The sequence below is a fragment of the Accipiter gentilis genome, chromosome W (assembly GCF_929443795.1).
Source record: "Accipiter gentilis chromosome W, bAccGen1.1, whole genome shotgun sequence".
Classification (NCBI taxonomy): Eukaryota; Metazoa; Chordata; class Aves; order Accipitriformes; family Accipitridae; genus Astur; species Astur gentilis.
This window is the reverse complement of record NC_064918.1, coordinates 8,504,200-8,524,341: the sequence shown is the minus strand read 5'-3', so window position 1 is coordinate 8,524,341 and position 20,142 is coordinate 8,504,200. Positions and strand designations below refer to the sequence as shown.

Below are 20,142 nucleotides of genomic sequence, written 5' to 3'. Positions count from 1 at the left end.
TGTTTCATATTGTGAACATGCAGCTGAAAGGTATTTAAAACTTTGCAACAAGGACTGTTTATTTGAACTGTGTTTGTACTGAGGAATTCTCACTGTGTTTGGGATCTGATTGTACAAATACTTCTCTGTTGAGAAGAACATACATTAGAATTGGTTTTTTATTATTAATATTAGGTGGCCATTTTCTTTCTAGCTTTTGAGTATTGGGCTCACTGCATCTGAAGCTTTCTGGATCAAATCTGTATTCATCAGATTTTAAACCTGTTATATGAAAATTTTGATTTTTGTTCTTCTGCCTGATTCTTTGGTTCAGATTGATTGTATATTTGGCACACTGGATTTTTAGTACAAGTATAAGGTTAAGTATTTTGTACATCTTCATGAAGAGGCACAAAAATGTGTAATGGTAAGGAATAAAATATGTTTCCATATTTTTCTTTAATATTTGCTTAATTAATCATCTGAGTGTATAATATAGTTGCATCAATATCTTGTATTCTACTCCTAGAACAAATGAAAGTCAAAGACATTTCAAGTGCCTGTCAAAATATGTTTTTAACTTTTGGTCTCATACTTCATCCCGTCATCCAAGTTTGTGCAGTAAATAATTTAATTTTAAATTCATTATACATTTTTCATATTAAAATGAGTTTTAAGACTTGTATTTAAATATTGATGGTTAGTATTTGGTGGGAGTTAAAATGTTTCTTGTTTTATTTCTTATACCTCAACATTTGTCATACATTTTTGTTTCACTGTATTTATTCAATGCTTTCATATACTGATATAGATAGTCCCTAAATATGGAATGAGCGATATCTCTTCACTTATCTCACAGTCTGTAGTCTGATCTACACCAAACTGAACCTTAAATTACATATAGTATTCAGAATACTAAATTTGGATGAAAGTGCTAAATGAGTTTTTCTTCTCTTCATTAAACTACCCAGAGGTATGTCATTCATTCAAAACCAGTAATTCTTAGCTTTGTTGTTAAATCTCAACTGTTGTCTAAATTCTGCATGAATTACCCTTTGCTTATATCATGGTTCACTGAAAGGACTTTTAAAAACATGTGTGAGCATCTGTGGCAAAAACCTTGGCCTACTTTTCCAAGTTTGCTTAACAAGAGAGAACTTTTCATATGGAGATATCTTTTTTTTTTCTTTTCTATATTTGTTTCAAACTTAAATGTCATCATAACCTCCTATAGTAGTTTTCCACAACAGACATGTTCTGTTCAGCCTACCTAGTTTCAGAAGCTGTTTCTGTTAAATTTAGATCACTTTAATGCTCTCACCTTCTTCTGTGCTCTACATACTTCTGCAGATCCAGGTGCAGTTTGGGTTCAGAAGACCAAATAACATGGTTTACAACAAAAATTGCTATAAATATTGCTTCACAAATTTACCAGTCTGGATATCTTCTGTCTTTCCTCTTGTTCTTCATGACAGACAATGACTATGTTTATGCTAGGATTTCTTCATCAGTAAAGGAAGACATATGGGTTTATCAGTGTAGTTTAGTTATTCCCCACACAAGCAAAACAACCTGTATTAGCAGAAGCATTGTTTTGTTGGTATAAACTCTGTGTATACCAGGAGAACCACTTGGTATAGTTATGCTGTGCATGGCAGGAAACTCTTCACAAATCAAATTCACATGCCAGCAGGCTTAAAAATTAATTCCTTTAAACTAATCTTCACACACTAAGAATGGTCCTGTTGACTTTGCTGGAACTGCTTGAATGCTCGTGTCATGTAAACTAAAGTGTGCTAGAAGAGGAGAGCTCTTCATTTGAATTCAGCGTGAGGTTTGCCACCGATCTCAGTAAGGTAAGGACATCACCTCAGCTGTTTGCAGGGTCAAAGCCTTGCTTTTCATGAAGTGGAAATGGCATTATACCTTCTTTTATGAAACAATTAAAGAGATATAAATCAAAACCATTTCCCATTACTAATTTCCCCAATGACTACCACAGCTTTTCCTGTGGTTACTAATATTGATGTGGTTATTGTCACAGGAAGGAAATAGAAGGATCATATATGAGGCAACACAAACAGAAACCTATTAGAAGGATTGATATGGATGAATTTATAATCTCCTGCTATTTATTGTGTGTCTCTTTTGATACCCACAATATATCATCATACTAGGTGCTATTGAAAGACATTTAAAGAACAATGCAATCATCAGGCACAGTCAACATGGGTTCACAAAGGGAAAGTCCTGTCTAACTAATTTAATAACCTTCTATGATAAGGTCACCTACCTAGTGGATGAAGGGAAGGCAGTGGATGTGGTTCTTCTGGATTTTAGTAAAGATTTTGATAGTGTCCCTCACAGCATCCTTCTGGACAAGTTGTCCCACTGTGAGATGAGCGGGTTCATGGTGCGCTGGGTGAAGAACTGGCTGAGCGACAGGGATCAAAGGGTTGTAGTGAATGGGGCTACATCTGGCTGGTGACTGGTCACCAGTGGTGTTCCTCAGGGCTCAATTCTAGGGCCAGTTCTGTTCAATAGTTTTTATCAATGATCTGGATGCAGGAGTTGAATGCACCGTTAGCAAGTTTGCTGATGATACTAAATGGGGAGGTGCTGTTGACTCTTTCAGAGGTAGATTGGAACATTGGCCAATCATCAGTGGCATGAAATTTAACTAGACCAAATGCTGGATTATGCACCTGTGATGGAGTAACACTGGACAGAAGTATAAATTGGGAGAGGAGTGGCTGGAGAGCAGTCCTGCAGAAAGGGATCTGGGGGTGCTGGTTGACAGCAGGCTCAATATTAGTCAGCAGTGTGCCTTGGCAGCCAAGAGAGCAAACCACATCCTGGGGTGCATCATTGTGTGGATTGTCCAGCTCATAGTTCACAAACAAGTTTCACCATGTCTAGTGCACACAGGCGACTCGTGAGGAGTTACAAAAGCGACCCAGCCTTGGATTGCCTTGAGGCCCTGTCTCTCTGCAGAGGACTCACAGGGAGCTGTGTAGACAGCTTAGCCCCGGGTTCTCTGATAAACCCTAAACTAAACAGGGCAGTGGCTGTGCCATTCAAAGAACCAAAACCTGAACTGAGCCTTGAAATCCCTTAACAAATAGTATGCCCTGAGTCTCAATCCAACCGCTATTTGGTTGCTGAGGAAGCAAGGTAAAAAACCCAAAACCTGGAGTGTTTCAGCTTCAGTTTCAAATGACAACCTTGTGTATTCAAACAATCACAGGCCAACAAAGGAAAGATAAGGGGAAACTCCACTCAGATATACACAATCCATTTAGGCATATATCATAATCCACTCAGACATAGTCATACACACCATTCCACAAGTCAGGGGATAAAAACTCTAAGATTCAGGTTGGAAAAGGGGGAGTCGCTTCTCCAACTATATAGTTGGCTTGTGAAGGAAACCCTTCCCCTCCTTGATCAGGACACCAGTCAAAGTAGCTTCCCTGAGATTGAGAGCCCTTACCTGGAGGGGTAAGTGAATATTGTTTATGCTTTAAGTTTGTAAACACGTGTGTGCTTGTGGCTGTCTGTGAATCGCTTGTGGTTGTAATAATGTACTACTCTTGCCTTAAAAAATTGCAATAGTGCATTCCTCCATTGTATCTGTAAAACCTGCAAGACTGGCGTCTTAAGTCTGTAAGTTGTTTCTTGAAATGAGCATTCGGTGATGGAGTTAAATATTCTTTATTGCAGCGCTGGAAGCACAGGGGATCGCTCCTCCAAACGTGCTTCCTGGCTGGGACTAATTGTATAGGTTAAATACATGTCTTACATACATATTCATAAAATTTCCGAGAAATAATATACATATTCATTGATTTTCCGAGAAGTCATTAGCATATGTAAATGTCCTTTACGCATGCGTGTTGAAGGTCCTCGGTGGTCTTCTGGAGTCCTCTGGTGGTCTTCCATAGTCTTCCTCACTTGTCCACTGTTTGAACTTTGTTGTATGAGTTTGTGCAGTACGATCCCCTTCTGGGCCCCACAAACAACTTCTCTGCTTATCACCTAGCTTTTGGCTCAGTCATCACAAGAGACAGAACATATTTTCTTATCAAACAGAATACCTCCTCAAACAGAGCATGTTATTTTGTCTTATATTACAGACACAGGAATCTTGTGCTTTATGTCCTTGGCTTGTCTACGTAAATCAACTTACGGAGGCAGTTGTTAACCTTCTAACAAATTCCTGAGTCTTTTATTTAGCAATACACTGAGTCTAAACATACGTTCTATTTCTACATCTACTAGGCCTAGTGTCAGTCTCTGCATCAATTCCCCCCTTTTCTTTATACTTAGGTGGATTCTTCCACCTGTCACAGATTTTCATCTCCTTTAAAAGATTCAAAGTATTTCCCTGTTTCTAATTGGTGTCTTATTTTGTTTCATTTCCAATCTTCATAGCTTTTTACAGTATTTTGACAGTGCCACATAAAGCATTTCATCATGATACAGATCAATAATCCCAATACCAAAAGGACAATAATTGTAACAAAAATTTGCTTTAACCAACCAAAATTAGGTAACCATGATGTTAATTTGTTCCACATCTCTTCAAACCCCCATGTTAGGTCATCTCTCGTTACCTCGTGTAAAACTGTAGTTTGTTTCTTAATTTCCTCCAGATCTGTAGAAATTGTTCCACTTTGATCTATATACATACAACAACTAGCATTTACTATTGTACAAACTCCGCCTTGGGAGGCTAACAACATATCTAATGCCATTCTATTTTGTAACACAACCTGAGACAGGCTGGATACCTCTAGTTGTAGTGCTTTTATCACATCTATTGTCCGATTTTCGATCTTCTCTATTACTGCTGAAATATTGACAATGGCTTTTTCCAGCTCACTTACTCCTAGCCATGGAAGGAACCACCGGGCAAAACTGTGGAAGGCAGTGGGCCTTCTTACTAAAGGATTCTCAATATTTCGTTTAGCCCTTTGGAGAGGTGTTCCCTTTAGTGGGGAGCTATGTATAGTTATATTTGGAATCACTGCTCCCAAGGTACACGTTCCCATCCAATTTCTAGGTAACACTTTCCGGGCAGTGTCGTTGCATAGCCAGTACCACCCTCTTCCTTCCGGCACTGGCCATGCTGTAGTATTAACAGAAATTGAAGTCCCAATGTCTATTGTCTTATTACAAACTGTATGATTCCCCACATATATTCCACCAATACAGTCAATTTCCCCTTGTCCCTTAGGGGGATTACATCTCTGTATGCATGTACAGTAAGGTTCCAGTGCCTCAGGACTAGTTATTTCTAACCTCCAGATCTCATCATTGTTAGTACTCCACGAAGTATTTTCCCAAAGATTCGCCCAGGAATGATCTTTTGATACCGGAACACCAATTAAAGGGAGTCCTTTTCCTCTGTATTCCGGTAAGTGAGTACATACCCAACAATCAGTTTTGTTCAGAATCCTAGAGATATTCTGGGTTAAAGAGAAATGTGTATTTAAGGTCCATCGAGCTCCATTTGAGCCAAGTAATACCTTCATTATCATCATGATTTGGAGAATCGCAGAGTTGTGGGCCCTGTAGGGACGACCGTCCATGATTTCTCGGGTGCTTTCTTCACTCTTGAATAGTGGATCCAGGCAGGTTGTTCTTTGATCTTGATAGCAGTGAAGGTCGTCAGTAAGACTTGATAAGGTCCTTCCCACTTCTCCTCCAAGGGTTGTCCTGAAAAAGTCTTTATATACACATAATCACCTGCTTTAAAGGAATGAATCGGTTGATCTAATCCTCTAACTCTAGCTCCCAAAACTTGCTTGTTTATTTTCTCTAGTTGTTTTTGGAGGGAGATCATATAATTGTGTATATATCCTGTACCTTGCTGGGTTATGTCCTCCCCTGTAAACTGAAACAAGTACGGTCTTCCATACAATATTTCAAAGGGACTTAGATTGTCCTTCATTTTTGGTTTCACCCTCAATCTAAGCAGTGCCAAGGGGAGAGACTGGGGCCATGTTAGGTTAGTTTCTTGACTGATTTTTGCTATTTGTTGTTTGATCAAATGATTCATTTTTTCCACTTGCCCACTTGCCTGAGGTCTATATGGGGTATGCAATTGCCAATCTATTTTTAGGATCGTACTTACTTGTTGTACTATTTTGGCGCAAAAATGAGAACCCCGATCAGAGGATATCGTGGCAGGAATTGCAAAATGAGGAATAATTTCATTCAATAATATTTTAGTTACTTCTCTCGCCTTGTTCGTTCGGCAAGGGAAGGCTTCTGGCCAGCCGGAAAATGTGTCAGTCATAACTAATAGGTATCGATACCCCCCTTTTCTAGGGAGCTCTGAAAAATCAATCTGCCACTGTTGTCCTGGATAATTTCCTCTGCCGATCGTTCCCAGTTTTACTTTGTTGGTCACGTTGGGGTTATTACGTAGGCAAGTTTCACATTGTTGGGACACCTGCTTCACTATAGTATATAAATTTCGTCGTATCAGTTTCTGATTTAAGCTCTTATACAAGGCATCTGACCCCCAATGTGTTTTATTATGTTCAATTAAAACTGTAGGCCATAATAAGTTAGATGGTATTATGACCCGACCATCTGCTATATGGACCCACCCATTTTCTTCCATTTTACCTTTTAAATCTTCAATTAACTTCAAATCTTCCTTTGAGTAAATTGGTTTTTGATTTGTACTTACAGTTTGGATTTTACCGTCTGGTATTAAAGATAAAACCTTTTCTCCTGACTCCGCCACTCTCCTGGCTTCATAATCAGCCAGACGATTTCCAATTTCTGAGTCAGTGTTTCCTTTCTGATGTCCTCGGCAATGCATAATGGCCACTTTCTCCGGTTGTTGTACAGCCTCTAATAGTCTTAGAATTTCTTCAGCATGTTTTACTTGTTTTCCTTCGGCAGTCAATAGCCCTTGCTCTTTCCAAATAGCCCCGTGAGCATGTACTACACCAAACGCATATTTAGAGTCTGTCCAGATGTTTATCCTTTTCCCTTTTGCTAACTCTAATGCCCGAGTTAGAGCAATTATTTCAGCTTTTTGGGCTGAAGTTCCTGGGGGTAACGGTTGTGATTCAATTACCTGTTGGGTCATTGTAATGGCATACCCGGCCTTACATTGTCCTTGTTGCAGGAAACTGCTCCTGTCTGTGTACCAGGAGTCCTCTGCATCCTCCAAAGGTTCTTCCTTGAGGTCTGGTCGGCTTGAATAAGTGGTTTCCATGGTTTCAATACAATCATGTATCACTGGCTCACCTAAGGTTCCACTGAGGAAAGAGGCTGGATTGACAATATTAGTAACCACAATTTCTATATCATCTTGTTCTACCAACATTGCTTGATATTTCAGAAATCTTTGAGGTTCCCTTTCTGTTCCAGGACCGTTGATACCGTGTGGGAGACTAGTACTGTTATTTTCTGGCCCATAGTAAACTTTCAGGCTTCTTGAATATTAATCATGACTGCTGCTACAGCTCGAAGGCAGCTCGGCCAGCCTTTGCTTACTTCATCTAATTGTTTAGAGAAATAAGCCACCGCTTGTTTGTAGGGACCAAGTCTCTGTGCCAATACTCCTAAAGCAATTCCTTGTCTCTCGTGGGAGAACAACCAAAATGGTTTTGAGACATCTGGTAACCCTAGGGCGGGGGCCTTCATTAGTTCTTGTTTAAGCCGTTTAAATGCATTTCGTGCTTCACTAGTCCAAATCAATTTCGACTGATTTCCTTTTATCAGTTTGTACAGAGGTTTGACTAGCAATCCATAATTGTATATCCAAAGCCGACACCAACCTGTCATTCCCAGAAAAGTTCGCAATTCCTTTACCGTCTGTGGTTCTGGAGTTCGACAGATGGCCTCCTTCCGTTCAGGTCCAAGTTCCCGTTGTCCTCCGGAGATTTCCAGTCCTAGGTAGGTCACGCGTTGTTGGACCAGCTGGGCTTTCTGTTGAGAAACTCGATATCCATTTAAACCCAAGAAATTAAGAAGACTTAAAGTCCACTGAATACAATCTTCCCGAGTTTCTGTAGCTACTAGGAGGTCGTCTACATATTGCAACAAGACTCCCTCTTGGCTGGGTGGTTCCCAGGTTTCGAGCTCCTTTGCCAATTGATTCCCAAAAATGGTAGGGCTATTTTTAAAACCCTGAGGTAATACTGTCCATGTTAATTGAGTTTTCCTTCCTGACTCTGGATTTTCCCATTCAAAAGCAAACAAATTTTGGCTCTCAGTGGCTAGGGTCAGGCAAAAAAAGGCATCCTTCAAATCCAGTACAGTAAACCAAACTTGATTATCTTTTAATTTTGTTAGTAAAGTATACAGATTTGCTACCACAGGATGTATATCCTCAGTAATTTTGTTTATTGCCCTCAAATCCTGAACTAGCCTGTAACTCTCTCTGTCAGCTTTCTTAAGACCATATGGTAGGAATTTGTCTATTATTGGTTTTATCCCTTTTCTGTCTTCCAGTTTCAAAGGATACTGTTTAATTTTGACAGGTTCCTTTCCACCCTTTAATCTTATCACTATTGGTGCTGCATTCTTTGCTCTTCCCGGGACTTCAGAGGCCCACACCCCAGGATATACTTGATTTACAATCTCCAGAGGAGTATTCGTATCGCATTTCACTTTGGCTTGTAACAGGGCTATACTTAGGACATCAATCAATTGATTTTCCTTAATTCTCAAGACCATATTTCCTTTATCAAAGATGATTTTTGCGTCTAGGTGTTCTAATAGATCTCGTCCCAATAGAGACTGTGGGGATTCTGGTAAATACAAAAATTTATGTATTCCAATTTGTTTACCTAATTTGTATTTGAGTGGTTTTAAAAAGTATGCTTTTGTTTGTGGTCCAGTAGCCCCTCTTACTGTTACAAATTCGGTGTCCTCTGGTATTAACTTTTGATTTAACACTGAGTATGCTGTCCCTGTATCTATTAAAAAGTCTATTTCTTGCTCCCCCATCCCTAGCTTAATTTTAACCAGAGGGTCCGCTAGGGTGGATTCCTCCGGTTCCCTTCATGCTTCGGAGGTAACATTGGCAACGACAGCACAATTCTCTAATTTAGGGCATTCTCCTTTCCAATGACCCATTTCTTTACAATAGGCACATTGATCTGATTTTAGAGGCTGTCGGGCACCCCTTCAATTCCCGTTTCCTTGACCTCTCCCGCGGAGCAAGTTGCCTTGTCGTCCCAATGCTGCCACAGTGGCTATGGCAATTGCCGTCCCCAGTTTCTGTTTCTCATCCCTTTCCCTGTTCCGATATGCTGTCCAGGCTTCCTCTATTAATTTCTCTAAGTCTCTAATATCCGGTTCCTTTAATTTTTGGAGCTTTCTTCTTATGTCCTCTGAGGATTGCCCAAGAAATAAGGACACTAATTGCTGTCTCCCCACATCAGATGAGGGGTCTAGAGTGGTAAATTTTCGCATGGCTGCTCTTAACCGATCCAAAAATTCCGTTGGGGTCTTGGTCTGACCCTGTTTTACGGCATACAGATTCGACCAATTCACTGGTTTTGGTATTGCATTTTCAATGCCTAATTTTATCCATTCTTGGTATCTTTTCAAAAGCCAATATTCAGTATTGTCATTCGGGTCCCAATTGGGATCTGTCCTGGGCACATGATTATCTACTGTGCCTGGTAAGGTTCCAGCAGTGATTTGAACCTGAACCTGTGTTTGAGCTGTTCTTATTACTAGTTGTTTTTCAGTCTCAGTTAGAGCATCCAACATTAAAACTATGTCTTTCCAATCTGGGTCCTGATTTTTAACAATCAGTTCAAATCTTTTAGCAATCCCTTCAGGATCATCACGGTATCCTTTTACCACTTCTCTCCATGAATCCAAATCATTCATAGTAAAAGGTATTTTAATTTTAGTGGGGCCTGCCGTTCCCATTGCTTGTCTTAAGGGGGCCAGAAGCACCAGTCTCGTCTTACTCCGAGTACGAGCTGTAATCGGAGTAGAACCCCGGTCTTCGGAGTCCTGTTCGGTGTTACCATTACCCGCACTCGCCCCTGCCCCTTCTCCTTCTCCTTCAGGAGATCCTTCCATTATTGCCAGGACTGGGGGTGGTAATGGTGGGGAAACAAAATCCTCCATTCTCTCCTCAATTTCTCTTAGTTTTAAGCACCTCTGCCCTATGTTACAGGCTGAACAACATCTCTTCAATTTCTCAGAATCTCTTTTTTCCTTTTCCATTGCTAGCACAAGTGGGTCTTGCGGAGCTATATTAACTCCACACTCTCTTTGCCATTCTGGATGATTTCTCAAAGTGAAAAACATATCCGCATATACAACTTCATCCCATTTTCCCTCCCGCCTTAAAAATAACATCAGCTGTAGCAATGTGTTATACTTCAAAGTTCCATTATAAGGCCACACTTCGCCACTGTCCAGTCTATATAAAGGCCACCACTGGTTACAATATTTAATTAAGGTCTTTTTGGCTATGCTTCCGCCTGGAGGTCCCCTGATTTCCTTCCAATGTGCCAGGATACAGCCTAAGGGGCTCTTTTTCAATATTCCACCGCTCTGTTTCCCTCCCATATTACTTGCTCTGATTTCTATCTGCCCGACCACAAATTATTTCCACTATATATGTAGCTCTCTCCCTCTTGTCCCAGGAAGTCCAAACCCGACACTTAGGGCATTCAATATCCTTTCCACAACCTATTTGCAGCCTTTGTTTACACCACACACACTCTAAGATATATATAGGTTTCCACTCGTTTCCCGGATGCCAAAGACACCATTCATATACCCACATTTATATAATACACCAACAGGGAACTTACAACAACAACAACAACACAAGACAAGTAAGACAATCAAACTCAAACTTATAACTATAATAATAATGTACGAGTTCACGTCCCAAATCATCAGTGAGTCAGTCACACCTCATTCATCTCCGGCCATACCTCCTACGGAGTTACGAACTGCGGATCAGAATTTCACACACACTCTGCAGCTGCTTCTCACTCACTCACTCATTCAATTCGCCCTTTCGACACAGTTTTAATTCAGAACTCACAAACCGTATCCGTAATCCGATTCCAATGGTCATTTACCACATTCAGTCAGCCAAAAAAAACAAAATCAAATTCAGAACCAAAGTACATGAATGGGCACCAAACCAAAAGCACACAAAAGTGCACAACAGCATACAGAGTATACTGAACCAAAAGTGCCCAAACACGTATCAAACCAAATGTATACCAAGAGCATTGGCTACCTGGCATACGCCATCCTGCATAAGTTACTCTTATGACTTATGGATAGCTTTACAAAAGACCGGTCCCAAACCCAAAGACACAAAATAAAGAATACCTCAAACTCCTTTAGATGGTGTCCTTGTCTGCTCCCGCAGTGATCCGAGTGAGGCGAGGAGTCCCTCCGGGAAAATCCCGGGGGTACCCTAGGGAGTCCTGTTCTCAGTGGGTCCTGCAGCTGAGCAGAGCAGGTCCCATCTGGGTCGCCAGACTGTTTCTCGAAATGAGCATTCGGTGATGGAGTTAAATATTCTTTATTGCAGCGCTGGAAGCACAGGGGATCGCTCCTCCAAACGTGCTTCCTGGCTGGGACTAATTGTATAGGTTAAATACATGTCTTACATACATATTCATAAAATTTCCGAGAAATAATATACATATTCATTGATTTTTCTGAGAAGTCATTAGCATATGTAAATGTCCTTTACGCATGCGTGTTGAAGGTCCTCGGTGGTCTTCTGGAGTCCTCTGGTGGTCTTCCATAGTCTTCCTCACTTGTCCGCTGTTTGAACTTTGTTGTATGAGTTTGTGCAGTACGATCCCCTTCTGGGCCCCACAAACAACTTCTCTGCTTATCACCTAGCTTTTGGCTCAGTCATCACAAGAGACAGAACATATTTTCTTATCAAACAGAATACCTCCTCAAACAGAGCATGTTATTTTGTCTTATATTACAGACACAGGAATCTTGTGCTTTATGTCCTTGGCTTGTCTACGTAAATCAACTTACGGAGGCAGTTGTTAACCTTCTAACAAATTCCTGAGTCTTTTATTTAGCAATACACTGAGTCTAAACATACGTTCTATTTCTACATCTACTAGGCCTAGTGTCAATCTCTGCATTAAAGTGAAGTTCAAATAAATCATTTGCTTGAACCTTGCAGTTAAGTCCTTTTCCATCACAATCATACACAGTTGTCGTGGTTTAACCCCAGGCAGCAACTAAGAAGTACCACACAGCGCTTGCTTACTCCTCCCCCCCCCCTCAGTGGGATAGGGAGGAAAATTGGGAAAAAAAAGTAAAACTCATGGGTTGAGATAAGAGCGATTTAATAACTAAAGTAAAATAAAACATAATACTAACAATAATAATAAAAATATAATAATAATAGTAATGAAAAGGAATATAACAAAAAAAATTCAAGAAAAAAAAAACAAACCAAGAAAAGACAAGTGATGCACAATGCAATTGCTTAACACCTGCTGACTGATACCCAAGCAGTGAACCACCCCTCCTGACCAAGTCCCCCCCAGTTTATATACTGAACATGACGTTCTATGGCATGGAATATCCCTTTGGCTAGTTCAGGTCAGCTGTCCTGGCTACACTCCCTCCCAGCTTCTTGTACACCTGCATGTACATGGGAAACTGAAAAATCCTTAACTTAGGATAAGCGTTACTTAGCAACAACTAAAATATCAATGTGTTATCAACATTATTCACACATTAAATCCAAAACACATTGTACCGGTGTCACAACCCACTCAGAAGAGGAGGATGAGTGACTCAGATTCACAAATCCCCAGCGGCATGGACTAAGGTGAGACAACTTTCAAGGTCAGTATACAAACATTTATTAGATTCCCACAATGATTAATATGTCTTAAACTAGGTTTTCTGATAATTGGTTAGGTATATAACAAATTATGGCAAGCAGTAAGGTACGCCTTGCGTTACTTAACAACTCTAAGAGAAAAGACAAACAGAGGGGGAGAGAGAGAGATAAAGAGATCACCAGTCCTGGTTCCAGTGTTGTTCCAGCCAATGGGGAGTTTCTGGTTCGTAAGAGCGCTCTTCTGCAGATTCCCACACAGTGGCACCTATCTTCCCCCTTTATGTTTACCATATCAGTATGACCCGCCTGCCTGCTATGGTGGCAGTTTCGTTTCAGGTTCTCCCTGTTGCATCCCAAAGTTGGAGCAACTCAGGTTCGTGGATTTCCTTTGTCAGAATTAAGGTGAAATGACACCAGGGGAGTTCAAACAACAATCAACATTTATTCAACCTAGCTAACCTTGCCCAAGTACAAGTGAACTTATCAATATGAACCTTGCAACATGTCGTTAAGCCGCTGTTTGAAAAGACAAGGGAGGTGTAGAAAAAGAAGCAGAAAAACGAACATGAAACTATGTCAGGAGAGACCTCCCGTTGAGTCACGACTTTCAGAGCAGACCCCCTTGCTTTCTGGACTCCTTCTCAAAGAGGAGCCCAGAGGCGTCTAGATCCACTCCTACTCTCAGACTTGGTCAATGGTTTATGTTTAAAAGGATGAGGTATAGGGACTGTGGAAAAGAGAGAAAAAAAAGAGGGAGAGAGAGAAAGAAAGAAAGAGAGAAGAAAAGGGTTTCACCAGTCCTGGGTCCAGCGTTGGTCCAGCCAGCGTAGAGATCCGGTTCCAGAGGGCACACACTTAGAACTCGTTCTCCCTTCTTTTATAGTGTGTTAGCTGATGGTCTCAACATGCACAGTTCCTGTTCCTGAGGTTCTCTGGAATCAGTCAGAGAGCTTTGGGGGGGTTCATTGGGGAGTTGCCTCTCTTTTTCTGCTGGCATGACCGCTTAGGATAGAAGCACAGTCTCATCTTCTGTGGGGCCCCCTCCTCCAGGTGCATACACTGTGCTCCTTCTCCTGGTCACTTAAGATAAGGAATTGCAGCTTTGGAGAAGCGCAGTCTGACCCTTCGTAGGGCCCTCTCCTCTGGCCACATTGTCCTGTTAACAAAACTCCAGTGTTTTTACAGAGGCTGTTTTCACAGAGGCTGTTTTCCCCACCAAAGTTCTTCAATGAATGTTTGAGACATTGATTATAATTTGTCAGACCGTCACACTCCCCCCTTCCCCAGATGACACATAGTATGATTTGGGTTGAGAGAGGAGTGCTGTAGTCACATAGGTTTACCGTGATCTCCATAATCTTCATTAGCATAGCAAGCTTCACAAGTTGCACCACAGCAGTGATAGCATATTTCCATACATTTTGTGTGGTTTGCTCAATTTTTTATGGTTTTAATATTTTGTACCTTCTATGAAAACTGGTTTGCTGCTAGATAACTGTATAAGTGAGATTTGATAAATGATCATATATTAACATTATGGTTGAAACAATAGACAAAGGGTAGCCAGGGAGATAATTACAAAAGTGTAGTCAAGTGATTAACTAGTAGTTACTCATAAGTTTTGCAGTTCTTGGCACTTATGACTAGATGTTCCTGTATGCTAGATGAGAACAAAGTTGAAACTGATCACATGTGATTGAAACTGTGTTAAGCTTCAAGATCAAAGAACAAGTGTTACAAATATTTTGATAAAAGTTGAAATTTTATTTTATATAAGCTGGGTTTGATTAAAAGGGTAAAGACTGTAGAATATAGGAGTTTGAAGCTTACAATATAGTCATAGAAACTTAGGAACATACAAAATGTGCTGTATACAATCATAAAAGAATAAGTATTGTCTAAAATTAGTTAACCATAGAAACTTCCACCAATTTGTTAGTTTGTAGTGTTTTGTCTTAAGAAACTAAGAGAGATCGTTATGGACCTTAGTTCTGTTGCTTAGAAACCCCACTTTGATCAAGATTCCAGTTAGTGGAATTAAGTAAGATTAACCAATGAATGTTTTAGTATAAGAATATTGATAAGGTGGTGTGACTGAGGGCCAATCACTAGAAATGTTAAATTCAAGAATTAACATTGAATGTACTTTTATGTAAATCTAATACATGATGGCGAAAATCGTACTGCACAGAATCACATAAGAGAGGTCAACTATCGGACAAAGTGAGGAAGACTATGGAAGACCACCAGAGGGCTTCTGAAGACCACCAGAGACTTCACCATGCCTGCATAAAGGGATATTTACATGTGTTAATGATTTCTCAGACAGTTGATGATTATGTATGACATTTTCTAGAAATTTAGTGAATATGTATAACGGGTGTGTATTTAACCTGCATGATTAAACCAGACAGGTGCACACACTAGGTGGAGTGATCCCCTGTGTGCCCAGCGCTGCAATAAAGGAGTGCCTGCTTCTTAACTTCTCATTGCTGTTAAGGAGTTTTATTCCGGATTTCAGCAACACAAGGACAAGAATAAAGACTTCAAGGACAGCCAACAAGAACTTCAAATGGGTCGGTGGTCATAAAAGCAGCCCTTCGACTCAAATGGATCCTTCATTGCGCATGACCGGATGTAGGCAGTACTATGATAATCAGTTATAATCATTTTTATGTATATGTATACTAATCTGATGAATATGCAATTAGTTATTCTATATAACCTGTTTGTGCTGAAGCTGTGGCATGCATGCTAGGTGGAACTATCTCCCGTGCATCCAGCGCTGCAATAAAGAATGCCTGCTTTCTAAAACTCCAAAATGAGTGTTAGAGTTTCTTCGACCGGCTTTTCAGTATCAGCAGAACCCTCCTGTCTCCACAGGGCTTCCTCCTCCAGCCACATCCTTTGCTATTCCTCCCCCATGGGTAGCCTTATCAGTCCATTGAGCACAAGGCCTGCATTATTCAGTTCAGGGTACTTGTGAGTGTTTGAGACATTTCTCAGAAAGGCTCAGAGGGCCTCCCCCCCTCCCCCCTTATCTTTACCAGGTTTCCCCTCTCGACACTGTTCATGCTTCCCTCAGGCTGCTTCTCTCAATCTTTGTTTCTGGGAGTTACAAGTTGTCTCCTACACCACCCCATGGCTCAAACGCTCCAAGTTCTTCGACAGTTGTGATCTGTACATAGCGAACAGGTACAGAGGAAAGAGAAGACAGAAGGCGAGAGATCATACATCTAACTGCTGCAAGGCCTAGCATTAAAAAACAAGAATCCACACAATACCGTAAGACTGATATTTATAAGCCATCTTCCCCACCCTGTGAGTCCAAGAGTCTTCAACAATGATGCAATCCAAGCTCCTTCAAACCAGTTCCTTGGTTGCATCGCCTGGAAGAGTTCTCCAGTCTTGTCGGTGTGATGGGTTAACCCTGGCTGAACACCAGGTGCCCACCAAAGCCGTTCTATCACTCCCCCATCCTCAGCTGGATAGGGGAGAGAAAATATAACAAAAGGCTCGCGGGTCGAGATAAGGACAGGAGAGATCATTCACTATTACCGTCACGGGCAAAACAGACTCAATTTACAAAATTAACTCAATTTATTACAAATCAACCAGAGCAAGGTAATGAGAAGTAAAATGAAATCTCAGAACACCTTCCCACCACCCCTCCCTTCTTCCCGGGCACAACTACCCTCCCGGATTTCACCACCAAGCCCCCCCAGCGGCACAGGGGGACAGGGATGGGGTTTATGGTCATCACACGTTATTTTCTGCCGCTTCACCTCCTCAGGACGAGGGCTGATCACACTCTTCCCCTGCTCCAGCGTGGGGTCCCACCCACGGGAGACAGTCCTCCACGAACTCCTCCAACGTGGGCCATTCCCACGGGCTGCAGTTCTTCACGAACTGCTCCAGCATGGGTCCATTCCACGGTGTGCAGTCCTTCAGGAGCACACTGCTCCAGCGCGGGCCCCCCACGGGGTCACAAGTCCTGCCAGAAAACCTGCTCCGTGGGCTCCTCTCTCCACAGATCCGCAGGTCCTACCAGGAGCCTGCTCCAGCGCGGGGTTCCCACGGGGTCACAGCCTCCTTCGGGAACCCACCTGCTCCGGCGTGGGGTCCTCCACGGGCTACAGGTGGAGATCTGCTCCACCGTGGACCTCCCTGGACTGCAGGGGGACAGCCTGCCTCACCAGGGTCTTCACCACGGGCTGCAGGGGAATCTTCGCTCCGGCACCTGGAGCATCTCCTCCCCCACCTTCTTCACTGACCTTGGTGTCCGCAGGCTTGTTTCTCTTACATGTTCTCACTCCTCACTCCGGTGGCAGTTTCTCTCCGTCCCAACTTTTTTTTCCTTCTTAAAAATGTCATCACAGAGGCGTTACCACTATCACTGATTGGCTCGGCCTTGGCCAGCGGCGGGTCCGTCTTAGAGCCGGCTAGTATGGGCTCGCTCTCTCTCGAACACAGGAGAAGCTTCCAGCAGCTTCTTACAGAAGCCACCCCTGTAACCCCCCCCCCGCTACCAAAACCTTGCCAAACAAAACCAATACAGTCGGTGACTTCTTTCATTCTGGCACAGGCTTCCTCTATAGAGGTGGTGGCATTGTGGATGGTGATACAGCATTCTCCCTCAGTTAGATTCAGCATAGCACACATTCCATGGTCTTTCAACAGTAACATGTCCGATGCTAGTCGATTTTGTAGTGCCATCTTGGATGCCTGTTGGACCTGTAAATTTAATTCCCCAAAAGCATATCTTGTCCAATTACTCAGGACGTGCATCTGCCAAGTAATATTTTGTAATACAAATTGGTGTCTTTTAAGGGTTACATAAGGATTAAATGTATTTTCCAACATCAGAGATGTTGTCATGCTCCAAGTGTAATAATCAGGTACTTGGACTCCATGTATCACCCACTCAGGTCACGCCTGAGGGCTGCCAGCATCCTGGCGCCTTCGAACCTGAAGAGATGTTCAGAAATTAAACACCCTATTTGGACACATTGTTGGAATGCCAATTCCGCATTTTAGACCAGCATGTTGTACTACATTAAGATGAGCATATAGTTTCCCATGCAAGCATCCCCACACCATGCCCCTAGGGGCCACATATAGTGTGATCTGACATGTATTGATATCATCCCTCAGAACTCAAGTGGCCCGTATTTTTCTGTTCCATTCCAGTCTCGAGTCCAGATGGTGACTGGTGGGTATTCCACAAATGAACCAGGTTTGAGTATTATTGGTCATCTGATTACACAAGGGGTCCTGGTTTAAATATCCATAATTAGGATAACCCCAGCAGGTACACATGTCCCTAATCAAGGTTCTGATTTCCAGTATCCACCATGTTTCCATTGGATTCCCTGCTCCCGTGGAGCAATTAATTATATGGGTACAATTTAACAACATAGACTTTTCCCAATTAGAGGTTTTTACAAATGTCTTATTTAATAACGGGACCAGGTGGCCCAATAACATTTGTTTCACTGACCATCCCCAGGCTAAGGGCTTTCTCTCTAGGAAGGAATATGTTCCTTTTCTATTGGGGAGTAATATACTGTCATGGTTTAACCCCAGCTGGAAATTAAGCACCATGCAGCTGCTCACTCACTCCCCTCCACCCAGTGGGATGGGGGAGAAAATTGGGGAAAAAAGTAAAACTCGTGGGTTGAGATAAGAACAGTTTAATAGGACAGAAAGGAAGAAACTAATAATGATAATGATAACAATAATAAAATGACAATAATAATAATAAAAGGATTGGAATATACAAAACAAGTGATGCACAATGCAATTGCTCACCACTCACCAACTGATGCTCAGTTAGTTCCCGAGCAGCCATCCCTCCCAGGCCAGCTCCCTCCAGTTTATACACTAGATGTGACATTGTCGGGGGATGCAACAAGTCTACAGAATTCCTGACAGTTCGAGAACAGCGCGACCTTGAGCAGCTTGTAGTATATCCTTGAGAAGTCTGGAAAGATCCGAGAAGACCAGTACGAAAACAAGATAGTGATAAGAAGAACCGTCCTGACAAACTCACCAATCATGAATTGTTAGTTACTAACTAAGCCAATCATATACTAACACATACTCTGAAGAAGGGGATAAAAAGGTGTGTTAGAACAATAAAGTAGCCATTTTGCGTGATCTATTACTTGTCGTGTCCGTCTCTACCGCGACATGACATCACATGGTATGGAATACCCCTTTGGCCACTTTGGGTCAGCTGTCCTGGCTGTGTCCCCTCCCAACTTCTTGTGCCCCTCCAGCCCTCTTGCTGGCTGGGCATGAGAAGCTGAACAATCCTGGACTTTAGACTAAACATTACTTAGCAGCAACTGAAAACATCAGTGTGTTATCAATATTCTTCTCATACTAAATCCAAAACATAACACTATACCAGCTACTAGGAAGAAAATTAACTCTATCCCAACCAAAACCAGGATGGAATACACCATGTAGGAGTCCATTTTTCAGTATATTGCAGTTCAAAAGAGGTTGTTTCTGGTGAGGCTGACCAGAACGGGACTTGACTGCAAGATATGTTGTGATAAGAGGGACAACCAGTTATGCTCCATCTTGTTTTCCGTAGGCCCGATTCATTGTACGCCTGTTCAAACCCTTGTGGGCAGGCCTGATTTGTTGTGTTTAGTACGTTTGTGAAGCAGACTTCCAATCTCCATCACTTACACGTATCATTATAAGTGGGAGTGATATTTGATGGGACTTCATAAAAGGCTGCCTCGTCCCTTCACCATCCACCATAGCTTGCAAAATCGTTGTTAGGCTGATATTCAAAAGGATTTCAACATAAACCCCGTCCCATTCTGTTCAGTCTGCAGGGAGTTCACCCAGATGGTTAAATTTACTGGTATAAGGGTAAACTTAATATCCTGGTTTATGGCTTTTGGAATTGGAATATATATACCTTAGTCAGTGTGATTCCAAATATACATAAAACCATGAGTTAGTTCCCATGCTAAATCTGGGGATTCCTCTCCTCGAGTCCCACCAAGAGCGGTGAAGAGGAGAAAGACACAAACTTTCCAAAACATTACGAACAACTTAAACTTATGGCAAAGGGTCAATATTAGACATACCAAAACATCTTTCCCTATTTAAACATAAATAGAAAAAAGCTAAGATTAAACAAATAACACACACAATTATCAACACAGTCAAGGTTAACATAGGTCCCACGTTGTTTTCTTTTCCTCCTCTTTAGATCTAAAATGTATACAAAAAAGAAACAGAATAAAATAGGAAAAGGTCTTGGGGGTAGTATGGGGTATGGAAAACCCACT

At 41.7% G+C, this 20,142-nt stretch overlaps 1 protein-coding gene and 1 long non-coding RNA gene across 2 annotated transcripts; both read right to left on the bottom strand.

Annotated features, from left to right (window-relative positions):
• Window positions 1-3,677: 3,677 nt before the first annotated feature.
• On the bottom strand, window positions 3,678-11,582 carry LOC126035289 (uncharacterized). Its single transcript, XM_049793717.1, has 3 exons — window positions 11,329-11,582; window positions 7,785-7,935; window positions 3,678-7,275 (listed from the first exon to the last, which is right to left on the bottom strand). Exons 2-3 carry the CDS (start codon window positions 7,789-7,791, stop codon window positions 5,522-5,524), a joined length of 1,761 nt encoding a protein of 586 aa, XP_049649674.1. The 5' UTR covers window positions 7,792-7,935; window positions 11,329-11,582; the 3' UTR covers window positions 3,678-5,521.
• A 3,333-nt stretch (window positions 11,583-14,915) lies between these two features.
• Window positions 14,916-17,702, bottom strand: LOC126035417 (uncharacterized). The gene is made up of 2 exons (XR_007504917.1): window positions 15,874-17,702; window positions 14,916-15,111 (listed from the first exon to the last, which is right to left on the bottom strand). It is a non-coding gene; the product is annotated as an uncharacterized LOC126035417 (long non-coding RNA).
• Between the last annotated feature and the right edge of the window lie 2,440 nt (window positions 17,703-20,142).